The 22,516-nt window shown below is 41.8% G+C and overlaps 2 protein-coding genes across 6 annotated transcripts in view; one reads left to right on the plus strand and one right to left on the minus strand.

Annotated features, from left to right (window-relative positions):
* Positions 1–16,151, plus strand: part of LOC121897887 (serine/threonine-protein kinase WNK1-like) — a 32,177-nt gene extending 16,026 nt beyond the window's left edge. For 4 of the 5 annotated variants that reach the window (XM_042412672.1, XM_042412668.1, XM_042412669.1 and 1 more), the window contains exons 5-28: positions 1,614–1,771; positions 3,145–3,233; positions 3,345–3,564; positions 3,729–3,830; positions 4,006–4,390; positions 4,500–4,654; positions 4,847–4,930; positions 5,349–5,384; positions 5,924–6,058; positions 7,320–7,396; positions 7,483–7,645; positions 7,734–7,850; positions 8,171–8,284; positions 8,390–8,438; positions 8,540–8,683; positions 9,248–10,266; positions 10,360–10,434; positions 10,563–10,682; positions 10,777–11,104; positions 11,679–11,856; positions 11,982–12,175; positions 12,303–12,458; positions 12,550–12,773; positions 12,877–16,151. In XM_042412672.1, coding sequence (XP_042268606.1) covers positions 1,614–1,771; positions 3,145–3,233; positions 3,345–3,564; positions 3,729–3,830; positions 4,006–4,390; positions 4,500–4,654; positions 4,847–4,930; positions 5,349–5,384; positions 5,924–6,058; positions 7,320–7,396; positions 7,483–7,645; positions 7,734–7,850; positions 8,171–8,284; positions 8,390–8,438; positions 8,540–8,683; positions 9,248–10,266; positions 10,360–10,434; positions 10,563–10,682; positions 10,777–11,104; positions 11,679–11,856; positions 11,982–12,175; positions 12,303–12,458; positions 12,550–12,773; positions 12,877–13,263 — 4,709 coding nt within the window. In that variant the 3' untranslated portion in view covers positions 13,264–16,151. The remainder of the gene's footprint in view (positions 1–1,613; positions 1,772–3,144; positions 3,234–3,344; positions 3,565–3,728; positions 3,831–4,005; positions 4,391–4,499; positions 4,655–4,846; positions 4,931–5,348; positions 5,385–5,923; positions 6,059–7,319; positions 7,397–7,482; positions 7,646–7,733; positions 7,851–8,170; positions 8,285–8,389; positions 8,439–8,539; positions 8,684–9,247; positions 10,267–10,359; positions 10,435–10,562; positions 10,683–10,776; positions 11,105–11,678; positions 11,857–11,981; positions 12,176–12,302; positions 12,459–12,549; positions 12,774–12,876) is intronic. The other variant, XM_042412673.1, reaches the window with a different exon arrangement.
* A 712-nt stretch (positions 16,152–16,863) lies between these two features.
* rad52 (RAD52 homolog, DNA repair protein) lies at positions 16,864–22,246 on the minus strand. The gene is made up of 12 exons (XM_042412698.1): positions 22,114–22,246; positions 21,758–21,829; positions 19,636–19,737; positions 19,230–19,323; positions 19,069–19,136; positions 18,817–18,935; positions 18,612–18,687; positions 18,264–18,508; positions 17,992–18,182; positions 17,439–17,519; positions 17,115–17,354; positions 16,864–17,035 (listed from the first exon to the last, which is right to left on the minus strand). The coding sequence occupies exons 2-12, from the start codon at positions 21,812–21,814 to the stop codon at positions 16,974–16,976; spliced, it is 1,335 nt and encodes a 444-aa protein (XP_042268632.1). The 5' UTR covers positions 21,815–21,829; positions 22,114–22,246; the 3' UTR covers positions 16,864–16,973.
* Positions 22,247–22,516: the final 270 nt, after the last annotated feature.

Genomic DNA, 22,516 nt, shown 5'->3' on the forward strand with positions numbered 1-22,516 from the left:
TCCCTGTCCTACTGTGGGGCAGTACCTTTTCTGAGGTCATGATATTATGTTTTGTATTGAAAATGACGGTGTTATAAAGAAGGTATTTTGCTTTGTTTTACTGACGATGTGGTTCAAAAACAGACCACAGCGTTTCAGCTGTCTCTCAAACCACAGCTCAAATGGAGGCCAAATACTGTGGTAATCTTAGGCAGATAACCACAAGGCTTTCTCTCTTTGGACTCACAGCAACTCTATCAAGTTTGGTCATTGTACAGAATATTTCTGTTCTATGTTTCTCCAAAAAAGAGAGGGTTTTTTTCCAGGCACCTACTGAATGTAAGTAGAGCCTAATGTTTCTCCTACTGTTAAACATTAATATCATTATTATAATAGTTGTCATGCCTTCTTGCAGGCTAACCTGGCCATGGCTAAAGGTATGGCCTTTGCTTCTGTCTTAGACTGGTCTTTGTTCTGTGGTTTGGAAATATGTGGTCTGTTTGCCAGTTATATACCCATAATGTTTAACATCTCTTTCTATGGGTTTGCCTCAACAGGTTTTTTTTCCTAGTGTTTGTCTCTTACTGTCTTTTAAAATATTGCAGGACCGCAGAATCTTTTTGCTCCATCTTTGTGTCCAGGGAGCTCTCCCCACTTTCTCTCTGTCAGCCTTTTGCGTTTATTTATTTTTTTTTATTTTTTTTACTTTCACATTTTTTTCTTGGGTATGTTTTTAAAATGTAGGCTCTAGCCTCAGCTGTGCCCCATTCTGCTGTTTGGAATGAATAGGGTACTGCTGGTCATTGAGTAAGTATGAACTTTTATGGGCCTGGTAAGTCTGACAGTGTGCTGTAACACACATCAATATCAAAAACAATTGCATTCAAATAACCAAATGAGTTTTTCTGTGTAAGACCTAAGATTGAACATAAAAATGATCAAGTAATGAATCAAAGCTGATGTGCAGAGACACACTGCTGAGAACAGTAACTAGCTATGGGATCTGCTTCTCTCAGCCTTGACCGTAACACTTTCAACCTGTAGGTCAAGAAGAGATGGTAAGTCAGACTTCAAAAGGTGAGTGTACTATAAAAAGCAATGTTCATGTGGTTTTAAGGTAAGGTCTTGACAAAAGTTACTTCCATAGCTAGTCATATTTCTCTTACAGAGATCATTGGCGTCCCTTTTAACATTCCACTGTATTTTGGCCTATGTACTATTCCTAAGTGCCTTATTTAAAGCTAATGTCAAACATGGCAAATAACTCATTTTGGCTCACAAGTGTGTTCTGCACATTGGCTACCTCAGTCACATTCTTTATATCTCAACATGTGAAGGTCTTACACAGACAAACACGTGCCTTCTTCTCAACAGTCTAACTGAGTCCAGCTTCTCCCTCCTTTTTTGTTTTCTGTCTCTTTTTTTGCTTTCCTTCCCCTTTTCTTTTTTTCTCTCTCTTCCAACTTTCACCTCACAGGTTCTACCCCAGGAGACGTCAACAGGCTGGTCACTCTTCTCATCCTCCTCTTCCTCAACCCCTCACGGGTTAGAGGAGCAGAGGGGCAATGGGTTGTGAGAAGCCCACTCAATCAGTAAGGAAGTTCGAGAGTTCTGAATAGTTGTTTTGATTTAAGGTACCCCTGAGTTCATGGCGCCTGAGATGTATGAGGAGAAGTACGACGAGTCAGTGGATGTGTATGCCTTTGGAATGTGCATGCTGGAGATGGCCACCTCAGAGTACCCGTACTCAGAGTGCCAGAATGCTGCACAGATCTACCGCAGAGTTACCAGTGTAAGTCTTTTTATTCAACCCTCCATGTCACTCCTCTGCCCTGCCTTCACCTCTTCCTATGTGCCAAGAAGGCCTAGTGTCCCATTCTGGAATAATTTTCTATTCACATAGCTGAACCTGCTATGGTCACATTCCCGCTGACTCTTCTTTATCAAGCTTATTTTACATTTCTGTCTTCTAAACCTGTATTTCACCTCTCAACAAGTGCATTCCTGTATTTCCCAGTCCCTGTTACCCTGTTTGAACAAATCCCAAACTTGCAGGACCTCTAAGAGAAAACATGTTATTTACACAAACAAGCCCCTTTTGCTTCACCTCATCCTGTTTTTTTCCTTTGTCTTTCCTTCTGAATTATGTCCTATGTTGGTTAAGCATGTAGACCTGAGGCTTTGTATGACTGAGAGGCTGAACAAGCATATTCCTGTTATTATCCTAACGGCTAATAGTTCAGTCTTTTGTCATTTCCGGGAGGGCAGTAACTGTCATAGAAGGAAACACATATTTTTGGTCTTATTCATACAACTCCTACTGGCCTACTGATATGATTCATACTCTTGCAATTACAAGAGTCTCATAGATAAAAAGGTTAAACCTGTTCCTGGAGTGATATCTACCAAATGGGCCTTGAAATTTATACTAGTACCTTCACTAAAGTCTTTTCCACATGATTTAACGAAGGTTTTTTATTTATCACATGGCTAGATGTTGACTTCTTCAGTCCTTTTGATCAGCTACAAATAGCTGATACCGCAGAGCAGCAGACACAGTCAACTCACTCGAGAAACAAAGTGCTGTTGTGGTGTTGAGCCTACATTTAGGTGGTGTCACATGCTCTGGTTTTACAGTAGTATTCCTTTGGGAGATGGGCTGTTATTCTTCCTGTTCTTACAGTCAGCTCAGCTGTTCAGCTCTCAGCCAGTCCTCCATTTTTATGTAGCACCAGGCAGTTTTCTGTTGCTATTGGATCAATTCATCACCTCTTATCAGCCGTCCTTCATTCACTCATGCCCTCCTATTCCCCTCACTTGACATTCTGCGGTATTTAAATGCCACCAGGCAAAGAGCACACCATCTTTATAACTTTATTTTAGCGACTACTTCTCCAACTTCTTACTGTGATTTTTGAGATGCTCTATAGATGAAAATGAAAAGAGGAAGTTTGTACTTTTGTACCTTACTGTTAAAGATTGTGATTATTTCAATCATTCAGAATGTGACAGTATATAATAGTATAATAGTATAATAATATATAATAGTACTATACTAGTAGTACATAGATGAAAATGACAACAAGGTATGGGCTAGTATCCAAAATTTAGAAAGAATAGATGAGATGAGAACTATTCTCATTCAGTGTTCTGTGTTTCCTATAGGGGGTGAAGCCAGGCAGCTTTGACAAGGTGGCCATTCCTGAAGTGAAGGAGATCATCGAGGGATGTATTCGCCAGAACAAGGATGAGAGGTCTCTAACTTAAGAAGAGCACATGTTTACAAATTTAGGGTGGTCAAGCTCTCCCTGAACATACACATTTTATGTCTTCCGTTTGCTTACCGCTTGTTTCTGTCTATTTAGGTACTCGATCAAGGACCTTCTGAACCATGCCTTCTTCCAGGAAGACACAGGGGTGCGTGTGGAGTTGGCAGAGGAGGATGATGGAGAGATGGAAGCTATCAAGCTGTGGCTGAGAATTGAGGATGTGAAGAAGCTCAAGGGGAAGTACAAAGACAACGAAGCTATTGAGTTCTCCTTTGACCTCAGCAAAGACGTCCCAGAGGATGTGGCTCAGGAAATGGTGACTTTAACTTTTAATGCTATAGTCATTAGACTTATGTCTTTAAAAACACTTTATTAATTCCATCACTGGTGAAGAGTGTATGTCGATTAATTAAAAGGGTTAGTTACCACAATGTTTGAAAAGTTTATTGCTGAATTGTACATCATGTCTCTGTGCTTTAGGTTGAGTCTGGTTATGTATGCGAAGGTGACCACAAGACCATAGCTAAGGCCATCAAGGACAGGGTGTCTCTGATCAGTCGCAAGAGAGCACAACGGCAGCAGGTGTGTCCTTACTCGCCATATTGCATCCAATGTTTTTATGTGTACTATCTGCTTAGGTGCGTTGCTGAAATTCTTAATGCAGCCATATGATGTATGTAATTGTGCTGTGATCAGATGTTGCCCATTGATGCTCTCTTGAAGGATTTTAATACATTTGGCACTGATTGTCTTGAAGGTCAGAGAAGAACAGGAGAAGAGAAGGCTAGAAGAAGAACAACAGATTCAGTTACCGCCAGCACAGCAACCAGGCCAACAAACTAGCACGGAGATTTCTCAGCCGGTGCCACAGCCTGCATCTTATGTCTCTCCACAACCAAACCAACACAGCACACAGATGTCTGCCCAGCCTACATCTCAGCAGAGCATTCAGAGCACTAACTACAACACTCCCCAGTCAACCCAGCTGACTGGCATGGCACAGGGGGTCCCTTATGTCCCCCAGTCAGCTGGGCAAGTCCCAGTCCCAGTTCCAGTTCAGGGTCAGAGTGTGGTTACCATCCAGCCAGAGTCAGAGGAACCTGAAGCTGACCTACACCAACAGCTGCAGCACGCTGGAGGAGGTATCTATCAAAGATGATTTATGGCCTGATATACTTACAGCTCACTGCATGATAATAAAATGGTTTGGGTGTTTTTCACATAACTAACCCTCTTGTCCCCCTCTTACAGTCACTCACATAGGAGACAGACAGCACGGTTCTTCCGAGGCCCAGCCTGTTCAGCCTGAAATGTCCTACAGTAACCCTCCCGGTCAGCAGCTTCAGCCCCAGGTGTCATGCCCTCAGACACAAAATGACCAAAATCAACAGCAGCAGTTGTCAGTGGTGAGTCATGTTTAATATAGAATATGATCCACTGTGCTGAATTAAAGAGATGATTTCCCTTTGGTATATGCTCAGAATTATGCGTGTGTGTGTGTATGTAGATATATAATGATCCTTCATTAGTTATCTTTTTACTTTCTACTTTGCCTAATTTTTAACCACATACGCTGTTTTCTCTCTGTGTTTCATAAGGTTCAACCCCAAATGCAAGGTGTCAAGCCTGAAGTTATCCCTGTTGTGCCTGGCAGCCAGTCTGTTCCAGTGGCACCTCAGCAGGTATACTTACGTCATACTACATGTTCTAATGTCTTAAGAGTAACTTAACACCAAGCTGAGAAGCCTTGTTTCACTGACCTGTTGTGATTAAGTTTCAAATCTGTTGCTCCTAACAACACACTTGTGTATATATGATAGTAATGTCAGGGTTTACTGAACACACCCTGAGTACACTTCTTTATCACTGCAGTAAAGTGAGGACTTTAACTACTCAAAGTCAGCAAAAACAAGATTTTCAGATGGTGTTAAATTAACCGTCTATATACTCTGCTTCAGGCGGCTGTGTCAAAGCTGCGGAGTCTTCTGAATCCCCAAAGCCTAGTTTTCCTGTCTGTTCTATTTTCCTAGGTTTGCTTGTCTTTTCTTTTCATTATCAACTTTCCCACTCTTACCCTGTGTTATGTTTTGTTTCTTATAGTACGGAGTTTACTACAAACCATCGCTTCCCCCTCAGGTAGATAAAATGTCCCATTTTGCTGTTACCACTTTTAAATACACCCACAGCCTTTCAGATGTTCTGGGGAAGAAAGTTAAAGTAAAGTTTTATATTGGTCTGTGTGGTAGACTCTGTGTTTGTGGTCAGTTTTCACAGATGTTTGGTAAGTTTTGACTTAGTTGTAGCAGGATTTCAAAAAATGAAATTTATGGCATGCAAATAAACGAGACAATAGTTTTTGAAACCTTGCAAGTACAGTTTAGATGGACACAACTATATACATGTCTCTAAAGTGGTCGTTAGATGTTCAATGACTTGCCACCCTATACTGTCAAATAGATAGAGGGTCTGATTTATGTAACTATGTTATCCAACAGGTAAGTGCACGTGGCTTTGGAGAAGAGCCAAAATAAATAAATGGAAGCTTTTAGATAAGAAAGAAACTGCGTTTTCAGGAAGTAGCTTGAATACCAGTAGGAATGTGTTTTTATCTCAACCTCTTACCCATCTGATTTTAGCCTGTTTCTGCCTCTCCATTTTTATCTCTTTTCATATAGATGCCCACCCAGCAGGTGATGATACCCCCATCCTCTCAGTCATCTCCTCCTCAGCAACAGCAACAGCCAGAGAGCAGCACTTCTCTTCAGAGCCCCGCTCTACCACAGGCACAGACTGGAGCTCAACAGCTACAGGTGACACACATCTACCCTGCTCATAATTTCAGACACACGCTGACATACAGTATATATGTGTTTAACTCATTAGTTCCTCTCTTTACCATACTACAGTGTGAATTTCATGCTGTCCATTTTATATGTGCAGTTCTTTTAAATCTCTGTCCTTTTCTCTGGACACACTATTCTCATTACCATGGCTTTCCACTTTTTTCTTTCACCTGTCCCCTCTGCATGCTGCTTATTCCTGCATGACTATTAGTCTTGGGCCAATGATCCAAGTCCTATCCTGTCTCCTCCACTCAACGCAGAGCACCTATATTTCCTCTATCAGGCCTCGTGCCTCTCTGTACTGCAGGTACTCAGTGCACCAAATAAATTTATGTGTGTGTGTGTGTGTGTGTGTGTGTGTATATGTGGGTCAGGTGTGAAGCATTTGGTCCTTTTTACTCTGTCCATGTTCCTTGAACTATGTGTGCGTTCCTCCCAAAACATGAAGTCAAGTATTCACATTTTAAATCTTTTTTTCATTGTTTTATGTTAAATAAAACACAACCCTTTACATACATTTATCATAGAGCACCAACAAACATACAAGTAACATAAGGAGGACAATAAGGGTTTTTTTTCCCACCCACATTCCCACCACCACACACCAACATATAAGAGCATAGAACAGTGTTTGTGTTGAAGACTGTTAATATTTGACCAAAACGCTATGTCATCAGTTTCACATCATTCTGGCTCTTCAGATCAAAACAGCTCAAAGGTTTTACTTGGACCTTTAAGTCCTCCATGAAACACTACCCCAGTAGACATAATCTGTTATCAGTTACAAATATCACAGTTTATTGAAACTTGAAATTGATAGAACAACAGTAGTTTATATAAACATGTATAAACAGAGAAACATGGCCACATTCTGGAGGAAATGAAATGAAAACTCCATTGTACAGCAATATTTACACTCTGTCTGAGAGCTGAGTAATGGCCGCACCTGTAGTACTCAGATACAACCATCAACATCTCACCAGGTTAAACAGCTCCATCTGGTGGATGGTTTGATTTTTAACCATTATATATTCTGTAAATGTTTTATCAACATAAATGGTTAAAAGTCAAATGTAATGAGTATGCAATGACATATAGAGATTCAAAGGTTAAATATGTACATTCCTAAATCATTTCAAATTAGTAATGCACAAACAGTAGGACTTTCCATTTTGCGATTTGGTTTTGATATGAAGTGATTTATTCATGAAAGTTTTCTGTGTTTCAGGCCCCTGTGAGTGTTCCTCAGTCCACGCCAGTTGAGCAGCCAGGCTCTGCAGCTTTGGTGCCTCCACCTGTGGAAAGGTGAGAAAGAACTTGATTAAAAATGTCAGATTTTGTAACAAAAACATCTTGTCAGAATGTTTCTCATGGATCCTCGTCTCTTTCAGCTGCCTGTCAGATGCAGCTTCAGGTCTTAGTGACGGCAATGATGGAAATTCTACATCAGGAGGCCGTCATGAGGGGCGCTCACTAAAGCGCCACCAGCGACGATCCGTCCGCAGTCGCTCCCGCCATGACAAGACTGCAAAGGCTAAACTGAATGTTCTCAGTGTACGGATCTAAACTGATGACTTCATTTATATTCTTTCTTAAACTCTTTTTTGATGAAACCGTTTTAACCTGAATGAATCTTTTGCAGATCTCTAATGTGGGCGACAGAGTAGCAGAATGTCAGCTGGAAACGCACAACAGGAAGATGGTGACCTTCAAATTTGACCTTGATGGTGATAATCCAGAGGAAATTGCACAAATCATGGTAACAGTGACTCTCTTCTCTAAACAAAACCACCATTACATAGAGACTCTAAATATGTGTATCATATACACTCAAGTTCATGCATATATTGTTGCATGTTTACCATTCATGAAGTACCTTTGAATTCACAACTGACAATCCAGTGACAGCTCACTGTAAATGAACAAAAAACAAGAGCAAAGGACACATAAAACTAAATTCCTACTATTAAATATCTCAACCTCAACAGTGCTTGTCACAATTATTGAGCTGGTGTTTGGAGTTTTCTCACAGTATATGTAGTTTAGATACAGTGGTTGAACTTTTGCTTTATGTTTCAGGTTTCGAGTGAGTTCATCTTGGAAAGTGAGCGAGAGTCCTTCATCGAGCAGGTCCGTGAAGTCATAGAAATGGCTGATGAGAAAGGAGAGGGCATGAAGGAAGGCTTTCCCCAGGTATTTCTTTACTACACAGTACCTTTTTATTAGCCAAATATTCATACTGTCAATTTCAATCCTCACCCGAACCTGAAGACTTACCTAAATGCGATCTCTCCACAGATGATTGATCTTCAGCAACAGCCTGAGCTCTCTGTTCCCATGCTGCCAGGTAATCAGCCAGCCACACATACAATACTTAATTCCCAGTTATTAATTTTCTGAAGTCCAACTCCTGCCTCACTTCTGACTTTCTTTTGACTATTTCCTCAGGCATTAATCCCAACACTGCAGCCCAGGTGGTGCATTCGGCAGGACGAAGGTTCATAGTCAGCCCAGTGCCGGAGTCCCGTCTTAGGGAACAGTTCTTTGGCGCTCCTTCTGCTAATACCTCCTTTGGAGATGAACCTGCCCCAGGTGAGAGAACTGAAGACTGTATATAGACTGCTTAGATAAACAATTAAGCAGCGACACAACAATAAGAATACAGCAGCAATTTATAGTGCACTGATGATATATGATGTGGCAGCAACACCACAGAAATGTAGTTTCTGACATTAAACCCCTCACAGCTCCATCAATAGTGTTATTTTTAACTTAGAGTCTGAAACTGAATTTAAACATTTTAAGTATATATTTGTAACTCCTATGTAGAGTTTGGTTGTTCAGAGTAATACATTTGATTATGCGTGGAAATAAACAGGAATTGAAAACATGTCATTTGTTTGGGGTCCTTAAGTGTTATTGACCCTCTGACCAGTTCCATTGTCAAAACGTTTAACTCTGGCTGGTGATATTTTCTAAAACAAGACAATAAAAAGAGAATTAGAGAATAATAAACTGTTTTCTTTGTTATGCAGTATATTAGTCAACTGATCACATTAGCTGGGTTTTGCTTCTCAGAGTGCTCAGATTTCTCCACATTTTTGTCAATTTCCATTGATTATTTTAATTAAATGACTTATTCTCAATTATTTCTAGGGGCTCCTATGACATTGGGCCTTTCCCTGTCTGCTCCATCTGGGATTCTACAGCAGGCTTTCAATAAAGTGAAGCAGGCTCGTGTAGAAAGAGGCAACACCATTGATCTTCCCACTGCTGATCAAGAACCAGGCACTGTCCCGTCCACTGAGGCTGTACTCGGCCCAAACTCTAACAGTGTTCTGGCTCCTCCAGAAGCTGTAGCTTCCACCACTGGCACTAATTTTCCTGCTGTGTCTCTCACATCGACTGCAACACCCTCACCACCTCCTTCAACTGGGAGGGTTTCCCCTCCGCCCATATCATCTCAGTCCCAAATTCCAGCTCCTGTCCCCAGTGAACCCTGTCTACCATGCCAGTCTTCTCATGAAACTGCCCCCTCACAGATTGCACCAACTGTCAGCATCCCTCCCTCATCTTCCTCCATTTCTCCTCCAGCTGTGCAGACCTCTGTCCCTGCAGCACCAGGGCCTCAGCTGAGCGGTAGTTCTGTATCCTCTGTTGCTACATTCAGTAATACTGTCTCTGTCCCTGCTTCAGAGCCTTCGCAGCCTTTTAATAGTGCCGCTTCATCCTCTCAGCCTATGAATTCATCCATCCATGCACCACAGCACACAACCTCCCAGTGTCCGCCTGTTCCCATTTCTGCTCAACCTGCACCTCCCACCTCGTTACCCAGTCAGAGCCAGCCACAGCCAGGGGAGTCAGAAGGGGCTGAGCTCCAGACCAAAGCCACTGGCAGAGATGATATCCAAGCCCTAGATAAAAAGCTACGCTCCCTCTTTAAAGACCAGAGCTCTGCTTCCTCCTCTGCATCACTGGATCCTGGACAGAACACAGGGACCTCCTCACCTCCCACTGGAACTTCTTCCCCTCCACCTGGAGTAGCTCTGGTACCTCCATCTAACCTTCCCCTCACGTCTGGGGTACAAGGTGTCCTGGGCCCCACAACCACCTCAGGGCAGGGGATTACCCCAGCAGGACATGCCCAGACTCCCCCAACTAAGCCCAGGGCACAGGTGAGAGACATATCTAGGATCTAAGAGTAATCCCAAAATGCTGTTTATTACAACAATAATAATAATAATAAGTTCTTTGTTATATTTTTTTAGACTTTACCCACTGGTTTTGACCAAGCTGCTACACCTTCCTCCGACCTTGTGCCCCCATTTCCTGGACCAAATCAGGTGAGATCTGCTGTGTCCCTGTAATACTACCTGCCCTTTTACTTCTGCAGGTTTTTACCAGATGCGTTGAAGGTGTACTCATGTACTACTTAGATTGTTGATTTTATTCTATTTGTTTGACTCCACAGTCACAGCAACCCCTGGGTAATTTGGATGCCCAGTTGAGGAGAGCTCTGAGCCCAGAGACTGTTCAGGGAGGTAACAGAGTCCAGCCTCCAGCAGCAGGTTTCACTCTGGGACGTTTCCAAGTAGGTTTATAATAGTCGCAGCTTAAAATGAATGTGGTTAAACCTCTTAAACCTTGAGCGCAGGTCATTAAAAATCCCTCCTCTCTGTGCTCAGGTGTCCGTTGCTGGTGATGGGACATCAAGCAGCGTTCCAGGTCCCCCCAGCATTGTCTCCTCTTCCTCCCACCCACCGTCCTCTACCTCTTCTTCCTCCTCATCTTCTTCCTCTTCCTCCTCCCCCTCAAGTCCAGAAAATACTCTCCACCGGTCATCCTCTCTGTCCAGAGGAGTCTGTAAATCTGACACTGTAAATGGAGCCTCATCTGTCTCTGCTGGTCCTGCCAGTCAGCCCACCACCATAGGGCGCTTCCAAGTTTCCACAAGCACTAATGCAACATCTGGGCAAACAACTGGCTCTAAAGTGGGACGCTTTTCAGTCACAGGTGTGTATCAGGTGCACAGTCCGCAGAAGCTAGCTTTGATAAACTAGTGAAAGGCCCTCTTTATCAGGGACTAATGTTAAACAGGGTCCTTCTATATGGTACTGTTCTGACTACCATACAAAATGATATTCCACGGTATTTTACCAGTTATTTCACTGCAGTCGAACTGGCTAAAAGAAACGTAACAAATGTTTTAAAAATAAAATGACGATTTTATCACAGCTTTGATTTGTGGCCACGGTATAATCACAATAATGCACTCAGAGAATTCTCCAGAAAACTGTGTGAAGGCGTCGTCTTTGCTGCCTATTGCAGAGACCGTAGTGGAAATTATTAAGAACTTTGATGTCATTTTTTAAATAGCAAATTCAGTAGACTCATCTGCTAATGAGCTGGAAGATCCATTATGTTTCATTCATTTCCAGATATAATCCTTTTATTTGGTCAGTGGCATGAAACAAAGACTGTTAATCCTGTGCACGAGATGTTGAGGATACATTTTTAAATTGTTTAAGGTCTCCAGTTTAACTTAGTCCAGGCCAGTAATTGACATCATGTGTTAAATTTACCTCAGTGACCCCAGCCCCAGCAGCAGCCTCCGGCCCGTCACAAGGCTCCAGTATGCAGAACGGGCCCTCATCCTCAACCTCCGACCCTCATAATGCACATACCCATTACAGTAGTGACAATGACGATGACTCTGAGACTGACGACGAAGCTCTGCAGAAAGAAATCAGCCGTCTCAGAGAAAAGTATGTCACATGTTCACAATCCTATTTGATGCTACCTTCATTTCTCCTTATGAATGTTACTTCACATTTACGGTACAAGTGTTTTCAACATGACTATTTTTCTACCTTTGTTTTCCCGCTCACAGACACATGTTGGAGATTCAGGCCTTGCAGAGTCGTCAGAAAGAGGAGATAGAGTCCCTGTTCACACGGATGGGAAAAGCACCTCCTCCCTCTGTCTTTTCTCCTGCCGTGGCCATGGCTGGAGGTCGACGTAGGCTTAAAAGCAAAAGCCACAAATCCGCTCGCAGTAGTGGACAACCCAGCCCTGTACACTCAGGTAAGTCAGTGAACTGGCTTTTCAACGTTTGAGGTCAACTTTGAGGTCAATACTACTTTTTTAAAGTTTTATGTACATTCTTAACCATTTTAATTTAAAACTCTGTGTGCTCTGCTCATGTATTCAGGATCTCCGTCCTCAGCTCAGAGTCTTCATGGTTCAGAGTCGTCTCCAAAGCAAAGTTCACCATCAGCAACAGAGGCCTCACAATCAGGTGGCAAGTCATCTTTACAACAGCTCAAATCCTCTCCATCCATGCCCATTCTCAGTAGTTGCTCCACAGGTATGTGCAAACACTTCATCTTGCCGCACTGAGCGACCAGGCTGAATTTATTTCCTATTTCCCATCTCACCTCTCTTTTCTGTATTCCCAGGAGTAAGCGGGACCAGCTCCACAAATGGTTCAGGCCACTGCCAGAACCACTCTACTTCTCTGACCCAGGCGACCGGACCCACCCCCTCTGCCTCTCACACCCAGAAGGGCAAGGGCACCTTCACCGATGACCTGCACAAACTGGTGGATAACTGGGCCAGAGATGCCATCAACCTCTCCCAGTGCAAGAGAGGTCCTAAAACTGGACCACAGGCAGCACATGATGTAAGCAAATTGTGTTGTCATATATGATACGTATGTTTTTGTAAACCACATAAAACAATCTTGTATACACAGTAGTAACATCCATAATTTTTCTCTATGACAGATTATTCCTCCAGCCAACATGGGCCGTAAATTCTCAGCTCCAGGCTACCTCTGCCCAACACTTCCCAATCCTTCCAGCACCACCACTACCACCGCCACTCACCTCCCCAACCCTGCCAATCCCTCCGTCCCTCTTGGGCCTCGTAAAGGCTCTCTGGGCCCAGTCGCCCCGGGGTTTGGGTACGCCTCAGCCCCATACAGCGCTCCTCAGTGGGCAGGACCCACAGGCACGTGCCCGGTCAACATGCTTAACCCGGCACAGCCACTAACACAGTACCAGCCGCCTACAACAGCCTCAGTGTCCCTGCACCAAGGCTACCACATGGGAACCACGCCAGCCCCCCAGAAATCAGTCAGCCCCGGAGGATCAAACCTGAGGCCTACGTAGCCCAGTCCAAGCCCTGGTCCAGGCTGAGATGGAGGGGCCACACAGGGCAGAGAGGGCAGACAAGTCGTTGAACAAGAACCACTAGCTCTCTTTGCAGTTTGCTGGTTATCGTGCTTTTTATTTTTATTTCAACTTTTATTATTATTATGTGTTATTCTGTCATAGAGTTGACCTGTGTGGTTCAAGTCCTCTCAGGCAGAACGAAATCTGTCTGGCAATTGGAGGGAGAGTGCAATACACATCCACAGCATGAGAGTCTCACACTTAGCTTGCCATTAGCTGTGGAATCGAGCTGTGATGAGTTGGTTGGTTGTGTCTGGCGATGTAACAACCCAAAGGCATAACCAACAGCAGCCAAAGATGTCTTTTTTTGAGAGCAGATGTTGCAATTTTGTCATTCCTTTTGGAGAGGAGAAGGTAGGAGGGATTCTGGTTCACATCCTTACTGGTCCTGACTTAAATCCGAGCTTGGACTGAAACAGTTTGACTGACCACCATTACACCGTAACAGACACACAGTGCACATAAACTTGACTAAACATCGACCTGGTTGAGATGGGATGATATGTTAAGTCTCAGAGAGGGGAGAATGTACAGAAAGAGGAATAGTGAAGTGTGACTGGTGAAGTAAGACAGCGAGTGTTAGGAGAAGAAAGACAAAGTAAGTTAGGCAGGAGTGTTATGGATCAGGTTGCAGTATGAATACATCCCAGTGGCTACCTATTAAGTAAAATGCAATAATGGCAAAGAAAAGATAAACTGTCCCTTGTAACTGTGGCCTTAATCCCCAAACACATTTAAACATTGACTTTGTACATAGATGTTTCCTCACTGGGTTATGATTCCATGTTTAGCATATTTATGTCTCTGTGAGAGTCTGGTGTCATTGTGATTTGAGTTGTTTATCCACACAGATTTAATATCATACGGATTTCTCCTTCACATCTGACATAAGCCAGTGGATCTGCCACATAAAAAGCATTGTCCTGGTGTTGACCACCATTAGGAGTTTGGATTGAAGAGGTGATGCTGCTGTAAATCACAATCTGAGTAGAGGGTGTTTGCAGGGTGATTTTTGTTTTGTTTTGTTTTGTTTTTTTTTTACACAAGAATAAAATCTTGTAAAGAATCCCAACTTGACACATAAACCATTCACTCAGTAGTTCATTATTAGATGCTGGCAGTTCAGAATCTGCTTATCATATCATATAAGACGAAATAGTTTGTAGGATTTAGTGTTTGTGGAAGGTCTCGGACTCTGTCCCGGATGTTTACACAGATGGTGTACAGTACACAAATGAACAGGTTGTTAGATACGTCAAGCCACAAAATATCTCAGCTCATAACATTTAGTCGTCACCTCCCGAATCACAAGTGTCTGGGGTTCTCTCTCTCTCTCTCTCTGTGGTCTGTTTTTGTATGCGTATATTTAATAAAAACAAACAAATGTTCTTTATGGACCTGTATTCAGCCATCAGATTTTGATGTTGTTTCACTGTAATTATTATTAAAGGTTGTTAAACAACATGTAGTTAAAGGAATATAAAAAGTGCAATTGCAGGGTTGTTGTTATCGGTATCCTACTCACAACGCAGGAGCAATCCTGCTGTTAAGCTCTTCTATCTATAACTGCCCTGCCCCCCCACCCCTCCCCAACCCACCCTTTTCCTTTGTCCCCCCACCTTTTCTATTTTATTGTATATATGTTAATGTGAGGTAAATGCTTTCACGTGATGCTCAGTCACTAGAGTACGCTTGTGGTAACCTATTCGACATGCACACGCACTCTAACCTGTAAACATGAGGAACACTTTAGTGCCTTGCATCCTCACTAATGACAAGTTCCAGATTCATCTAGTCCTGTAGCTGTGACTGTACTGCAGAAAAACCAGTTAACTAAACCTGTACATGACGTAAACGCAGCACGTGGCTCAGTAACTGTCACACGGCCAGTTCAGAGGATATAACGCTCTGAAACATTAGACACAACACACAGGACTGCAGCACAAAGAGCACACTGAGTAATGCAGAATCGTTTCTTTTCTCTCTCTACAGTTACGTTTGTGTTGATTGTGTAATCAGCTGTGTATTTATATTTGGCTCATGTGTACTTGTTTTTTTTTTTGTTTTTTTTGGCTGGCATTTGTTTTTGTGGATTTATCATTAAACCATTTCATAGAAGCACTTGTTCAGGCAGCGAGTGAGCTGTGTAAAGGTTTTAAAAAAAAAGTTGTCATGCTCTCATGCTGATTTAACTTTTTTGTCACAACCTCTCACGAGTGCCATGCTGTCATTGTGACTCTTTATCGCCTGCTCGTAGATTGGATGAATAGTTAAACTTCTCTAGAGAAAAAATAAGTTACTGCAATGCAGAATATGCAATGTTTAAAGTTTTATAGGGACTGAGGGGTAATGGAAACATTTGCATGCTGATGAGGGTTGTTACTGATGTCAATGTTTTTGATATTGGAATATTAGAAATCTTTTTTTAATTATTCTTTGCCTTCCTGATTCATCACAAAGTGTTGATCTGTTTGATTGCCATTCACCAATATCACAGGCACAACTTCGATATCAGCATATGATTTTCTGCATGCCGGCTTCACTGGTGTTTAATCTTACAACTGACAACCAACTCACATCTGGCCACTGTACAGCACAAACTCACAACAAAGCTTACATGTTAGATTCATGTGCTACTATGCTACTTTCAGTAATTATCAAAGACCTCCATACAGTACTGTTTGAGGCTACTGACACGCAGTGATATCTGTTGAACTTTTACTTCTGATCCCTCCTTACTGACTTCCTGTGATTCAGTGTCTGTTTTGTGTATGTTTTTCACATTGTACAAAATGTAAAAACAAATAAAAATAATATCAATTAAAGCACTTGTCATGCTTCTGATATTCTATGTCAATGCTTTTGAACAAGAAGAAAAACATTTTTGGAGTGGAGGGGGGACTTTAAGATTATTCATCAAATTTTATTAAAAAGCCCTGAAAATCCTGAATATTAAATATTCATGGATAATTAAGTAACAAATCCAAAAAAAAAATCCTTTTCTATTGCTTAAGATTTTCACTCTTAAATCTTCACTAGGACACTATTGAAATATCATGTTAGTCAAACTTAAATAAATTGCAAGAGATCCTTTTTAAGAGGAGCATGACTTCATTTCCTGTGACAAGTAATTTCCTCTTCACTGCTATATGATCATTTTCTACTGTAGTTGAATAATGGTTTCATCTTTTATTTTACAAGGTTTTTTTGGTGACCATCCTCAAAACTTAACCCTTTAACTCTTCCTTAATTTTGTTTTACATACATTTAGTAGTATTTGTTTTGAGCACAGCCAACTTGCTTTATGTATTATAGTTCCTTTTTACTTGTAGCTGGGGGCTTTTATTAATGAGACACACACAGCGTAACTAACATATTCTCTGCAGAAGCTGTGCAGTGGCAGCGCTGAGAATAACCCTGAATTCTGATGGGACTGTTGCTCCTTGGCCTGTGAGCTGCTGCGTTAATATAAAACAAAACTACAGCTGCAGACTTCTGTGCTTGTTTTTATTATTTTTTTACAAAACCAAACAATATTTGTGCAGAAACACACAACATGAACTAATGAATTTATTTACACTGAAATAAATATAAAACAGAGTTAAACCATGTGGCTGGATTCTATAAAGTGTTGAGGATGTAAAAGTTCAAGTGTCCAGTCTGCGTTTCTTCATGAGCTGTCCTTGTCTGTATGGACTGAAGGTTTCACCTGTGAGATTGAAAAGGTGAATTAGAGACTCATCCAACACCTCACTGACAGATCAGCGTCTCCTCTCATGAAATCTCACCAGGTTTCGCCTGATTGTGGTTCTGTTGTTGAGGTCTGTGCTGAGTCTGGTCCTGTCCTCTGCTGTGCCACGAGGCCTCATCTGGAGGTCTACCGGGGGCTCTTTGTGGGGTCTTACTGCGCGTCTGCATCTGATGATTCCCGGGTGTGCTGGGTCTGAGCCCTCTAGAGGGCGTTCCGTCTGCGGGGACATCCAACTCCTCAATCCCATCCAGGGTGAAATCCCAGAGCTCCGGATCATCTGCAGAGAAACAAAAAACAGAATTACAAGGAGGTAAAGAGAGGTGGATTATATGTTGAGCCCTCTGGTGGTGGGTCACAGCACCTGCTAAATGCTCGTCCCTGCTGCAGGGCTTCCTGTGTGCAGCCGCGGCGCTGTCACTGAACGCAGGTACACCATCATGACCTAGAGAAGAGAGAGATCTTCATGGAAACACCACCAGAGGAAGACACACTTATGGAACAAAGATACTTGTGTGACCAGTGGGGTCAAACTACCAGCCTGCAATTCTTTTGTCTTGTGTTTTACTGTAATTATTTAAATTTCAGGCAAAACTGCAAAATTAAAGAATAAAAACTGACTCTCTCTGTCACATTTGACATTCAGTAAGCTGTGCCGATCCGCACAACATCAACACTAACGACCCTCTGATTTACTGTTGCACACATGACACCAAAATATCTTTTGATAAACATAAAAGAATGAGTGTCTGGAAACAGTCTGGAGGAAAAAGTTTCAACAGAGTTTGACAATTTAACTTTTTTTGTGGAGTTACATGTGACAGCTTCCCCCACATGCATGATCTCAATCAGTGTTCAGAGAAATTTATTGTTGGGAGAAAAAAAACAAACACTAAAAGGTCATTTGAGTTTGAGACCTCCACTGGATCCTTGTCCAATAGCGATCTCTGCATCCTCGGTCTTCGTTTGATCCTGTTTCTGTTGCAGCTTCTTGGCCTCCATCTCTCTCCTGAACTTCTGTTGTAGCTGCTGCTGTCGGAGTTTTCTCAGCTGTTTGGGGTCCGAGTGTGTCTCAGACCCAACAACGTCCACCGAGTCCATCGCAGGTCTGAGGAGAGGAAACGGAATAAGGTAACATGAGGAGGTTTCGGTGCTGTTGAGAACAGAGAGGAGGCCCAGTGTCGTTTACCTGGAGCAGACGTTCTCACTCCTGTCGGTTGCAGAGCCAACATTAGGAGTGTGAACCTCTGAACAACTCTGCTCCTGGTTCTGGTTCTGGTTCTGGTTGAGGACTCGCGGCTCCAGTGGCATCCTGGCGGGACCCACCGCAGACGCAAGCTTTTCCTCTCGGACCAGACTAGAGAAACGGGCCTTCTCCACTAAGGGCTCACCCTCGGAGCGTTTAGTCCGAGCCGGGTCTAGAGGAGGAGGAGGCTTTGTGTAGAAGAGAAGTGACGAGATTCAGAATCAACAGAACTACTGGATGGAAAAAAAATTAAAATAAACACAAGATGTAAACGATTAAACTGCATCTGACCTGTTTGGGGATCTTGTTAATTGCTAGGAGGTATTCTTTATCCAGGATGCAGTTTCCAAGAGCATTACCGAAGCATCTCAACAGGGACGACAATAATACATAAATAAATATTAGCACAAACATTTGATAAGTTATTAACAGAACTAATTTTTCTGAAGTTTTCTAGGTAAATTTGTAAGAGGCATAAATAATCAAGTTCCAGTACTTCAGTGCTCTCTTCATGCCGTCAGTGACAGCTTCTTTTCTCGCTTTTTCCAGTGACAAAGCTTTAGACTTCAGTCCCTCACTGACTCCATATCCTACATCCTCATGAAACGATCCGTCCTGGAGGAAAAATTATTCCAATCACACACAAATCCATGAACAATATGAGCATCAGAGGGTCATGAGGGGGTCAATTCATGTGAAAATACTGCTGGAATCACAATCAAGAAAGAAAAATGTTTTTCATTCTAACCTTCAGCTGGACTTTGACAAACGCACTGACTCCGACATAAAACTTCCCGTTGATGAGGTCTACAAAGTCTGTGAAGCACAAACACAGGGTTCGGTTAGTCTGGTAGTGGTCTGGCATTGAAACAGGATCCTCTGGCGACAGAAAAGCTCCGCGAGTCGTACCGACGTTCTGCTGCGAGATGGAGTGAGACCATCCGTTGTATCCAAACATCTCGTTGGCCAGGCCGATTACACGATGCCCTTCAATGTAGCACACCTGGAAGAGTCGTATCAGAAAGTTACACGCAAATGCTTTTATGCAAATTTAACAAACTGGAAAATTTAGGTAAAATGTTCTCTGTATTGCAACAAGATATTTCTGTTGCCACAGTTTGTTTAGAAAGTATAAAGAAATTTCAAACCAGCAATAAAATGCATTTGTGGAGTAATTACATGTGGCTATAAATTCATTTGAATACATCTAACTTTGTATGTTTGGAACATTTCTACGAGTCACTGAAAACTGATTTCAAAGCTGCTGGACAGAAACAAAGAGACAGACTGAGAGAGAACAACAACAAAGACTTGCCCTCTGTCCTCCTCCGGCCACTCTGGTACTGATGTACTCTGGTCCTAGCCGCTGCCGCAGAGCACTGTGCACCGCCTGGTACTCCTCAGCAGTGTAGGTACACTGAGACCACAGTGCAGTTAGGACACAAAGTACACAGAAGTAACAGTTATGTGACAACGGATACTTGTATCAGTCATCCAGACATCTTTGTACCAAATTGTTTTGCTTTCAAATCATACAGGACTGTGATTTTCCCTTCAATGAAAAATGTGTTACAAGCACAATTTATTATAATTCTTCTTTGAAGTTGCCTGAAGCTGAAAAACATAATAAAAATGATGAATGATTATTCTGTTATTCTTGCCTCCTGATTGCACGAACCCCCACTTTCAAAGTTGATATTCCATCCATGCAGCTGTTTAGGGGCTGCAACTAACGATTCATTTCATTATCAATTTATGTGATGATTATATTCCTGATTTGTTTTTGGTCTGTAAAATGTCAGAAAATGTCAAATGGTGACGTCGTCAAATGTCTAGTTTTGTCCACAACCCGAAGATTAAGTTTACTGTCACATAAAGATAAAGAAACCAGAAAATGTTCACATTTAAGAATCTGGAACAAGAGAATTTTTACATTTTTTTCTTAAAAAATTACTTAAAACAATTAATCAATCATCAAAATAGTTGGCTATTAATTTTCTGTCGGTTGAGTAAACAACTAATCGTTGCAACTCTACAGCTGTTACAACAGTTTTGAGTAGTATGCTGGAGTTACTGGGCTGAAGAAACACGTCTCTATCCACCTATTGACATTTTTTGGAAGGTGGGTGGCAGAAGCCTTTCCCAGCATGCATGTGATGGAACGTTGACGGACATCCTGGAGAGTTTACCAGCACATTATTACACAAACACACTTGTATGCAGATGTATGTGTAATTCCAGGTGTCCAATCCACCTGAATATGGACAAAGAACAGGTTTGAACCACCAGACTAGGGGACAGAAACACACTGGTCTTATCATAGATTGTCGTGACAATAAAAGGTAGTTCGACTAATCTTAGTCCTTTTGGATTCAGGAGCTTAGTAGCACAAAGACATTTTTACACACTGCTGCGGGTCAGACAGGGTTATTAAATAGTTAATCATACTTTTGCATGTTTTTAACCTGCAAATAAATAAATAAGTAAGTAATGAAATACGCTTTTAACTTTGTTGTGTTTTCTTATCCTCTGCAGTTTAATTGTATGTCAGGACTTAGTGACTGCAGTCTTGTATTCACACACACTTCACTGTAAAAGAGATGCTTTCCCTGACTGAAGGGCCCGGGTTTTTTCCTTCATGCCTTTAACATCTGTAGGAAAAGACCAGCTGTGTACAGAAGCTGAAAGCGGCCGTGCTGGCAATTTTTTATTTATTTTTTTAATGCCATTATCTCAAGATCACAAGTTTATTATTTCGTTATCTCATGATGAGGAGATAAACAACCCGTTATCATGCGAAAACAAAAGGTTGTTTCCTCTTATTACATATAAAGCTTATGAGAGATCAGGAATGCCATGCCAGCATGCAGAGATGGCATCTTGACAACTGTAGCAACTGATTTAAGGAGTATCTATTATTGATCAAAGCATCAGACTGTACTTCAACACAGGATCGCAGTTCACAACCAAGTCTTCTTTTACAACCTTTTTCTTCAAGTTTATTATATACAAAACCTACATGAGATCATCTATCTACTCAATTAAAATAGCTTTATTGGCATGAACAAAAACATGTTGCTGCCAAAGCAGATTCACATATATTACATATACAGTACATACAAAATACACAGGTGTCACATATGCAGGTTCTATATTATACTGATGCAGTCCATTATTTGATTGCTATACAATACAATAACGATAAATCAACCCGTTATCACGATAAAAACGAGCTATGTTATTTCAGGATAACGAAATAATTAACTCGTGATCTCGAGATGACGGCATTAAAATATAATTACATGCTCGTCCGTTCTTGGCTTCCGTAGCTTATTTACCTCAGATTAATTAAATCTGTACACCTGAGCCTCATTTGGATGACAGGAATAGTCAGTTAAACGTTAAAAGGTGTCCCTGCAGTCTTGTAATCCACCTACCTGTCCGAAGCACTTTTTGGCAGCAGGAGTGCTCTTCTCCTCAGAGTTATCGGACATGTCTGCAGAGATGTCCTGCAGTGCAGAAAATAAATGCAGACATGTAAACAGCCATGAGACAGTTAACGTCGGTGGTTTGTGTGACCAAATAACAACTCTGCTGCCAGGTCAAAGATGCCTTTTCATCATTTCATAACGGAAACTTTTTCATTTAATGCTAAAAATGAAGCCAGAGCTGACGCAGGAGACTAATAGGTCTAAAGAAGCTAACGTTAAAGGTTTGTACAGCTAGCAAACAGCTAATACTGACGTCACTATTACACTAGCCATGACTGAATGTCACTTACATACAAACTCACCTGTTACACTTCATAAAAGGTGGTTTTTGTGTTGAATGAGTTGGTCGGAGCACCGGAATATCTGCTACATTGTAGCTGAACGGGTACAACATCTGAACTTCCCGCCGACAACCGGAGGTGGAGTTTATGCTGCCTTCAGGGTTTGTCGGAAAATAGAGACGCATGGATAAACACGAAGCTCTGGTTTTGCATTTATTCTTACTATAGCGTAGAGAATTTAATCATTAATGAATAAATAAAAGACTGAATACCTTTGTAGTAGCTATCTGTCAGTCTCACTGGTATGTCAGTTTTGTTTATACAAATTTGTGCGTTATCCTGTAGCCTACTTAGGAGCAGTGGTGGAAAGTAACTAAGTACATTTACTTAAGTACAATTTTGAGGTACTTGTACTTAACTTGAG

This window comes from Thunnus maccoyii, chromosome 5, assembly GCF_910596095.1.
Source record: "Thunnus maccoyii chromosome 5, fThuMac1.1, whole genome shotgun sequence".
Lineage (NCBI taxonomy): Eukaryota > Metazoa > Chordata > Actinopteri > Scombriformes > Scombridae > Thunnus > Thunnus maccoyii.

Coding starts and splice junctions, on each gene's coding strand:
- rad52 (XM_042412698.1), bottom strand. CDS start 21,814: ATGTCCGATAACTCTGAGGAGAAGAGCACTCCTGCTGCCAAAAAGTGC. Junction 18,688..18,816: donor GGCATGAAGAGAGCACTGAA/GTACTGGAACTT, acceptor GTCCCTGTTGAG/ATGCTTCGGTAATGCTCTTG. Junction 17,036..17,114: donor CCACAATCAGGCGAAACCTG/GTGAGATTTCAT, acceptor TCAATCTCACAG/GTGAAACCTTCAGTCCATAC.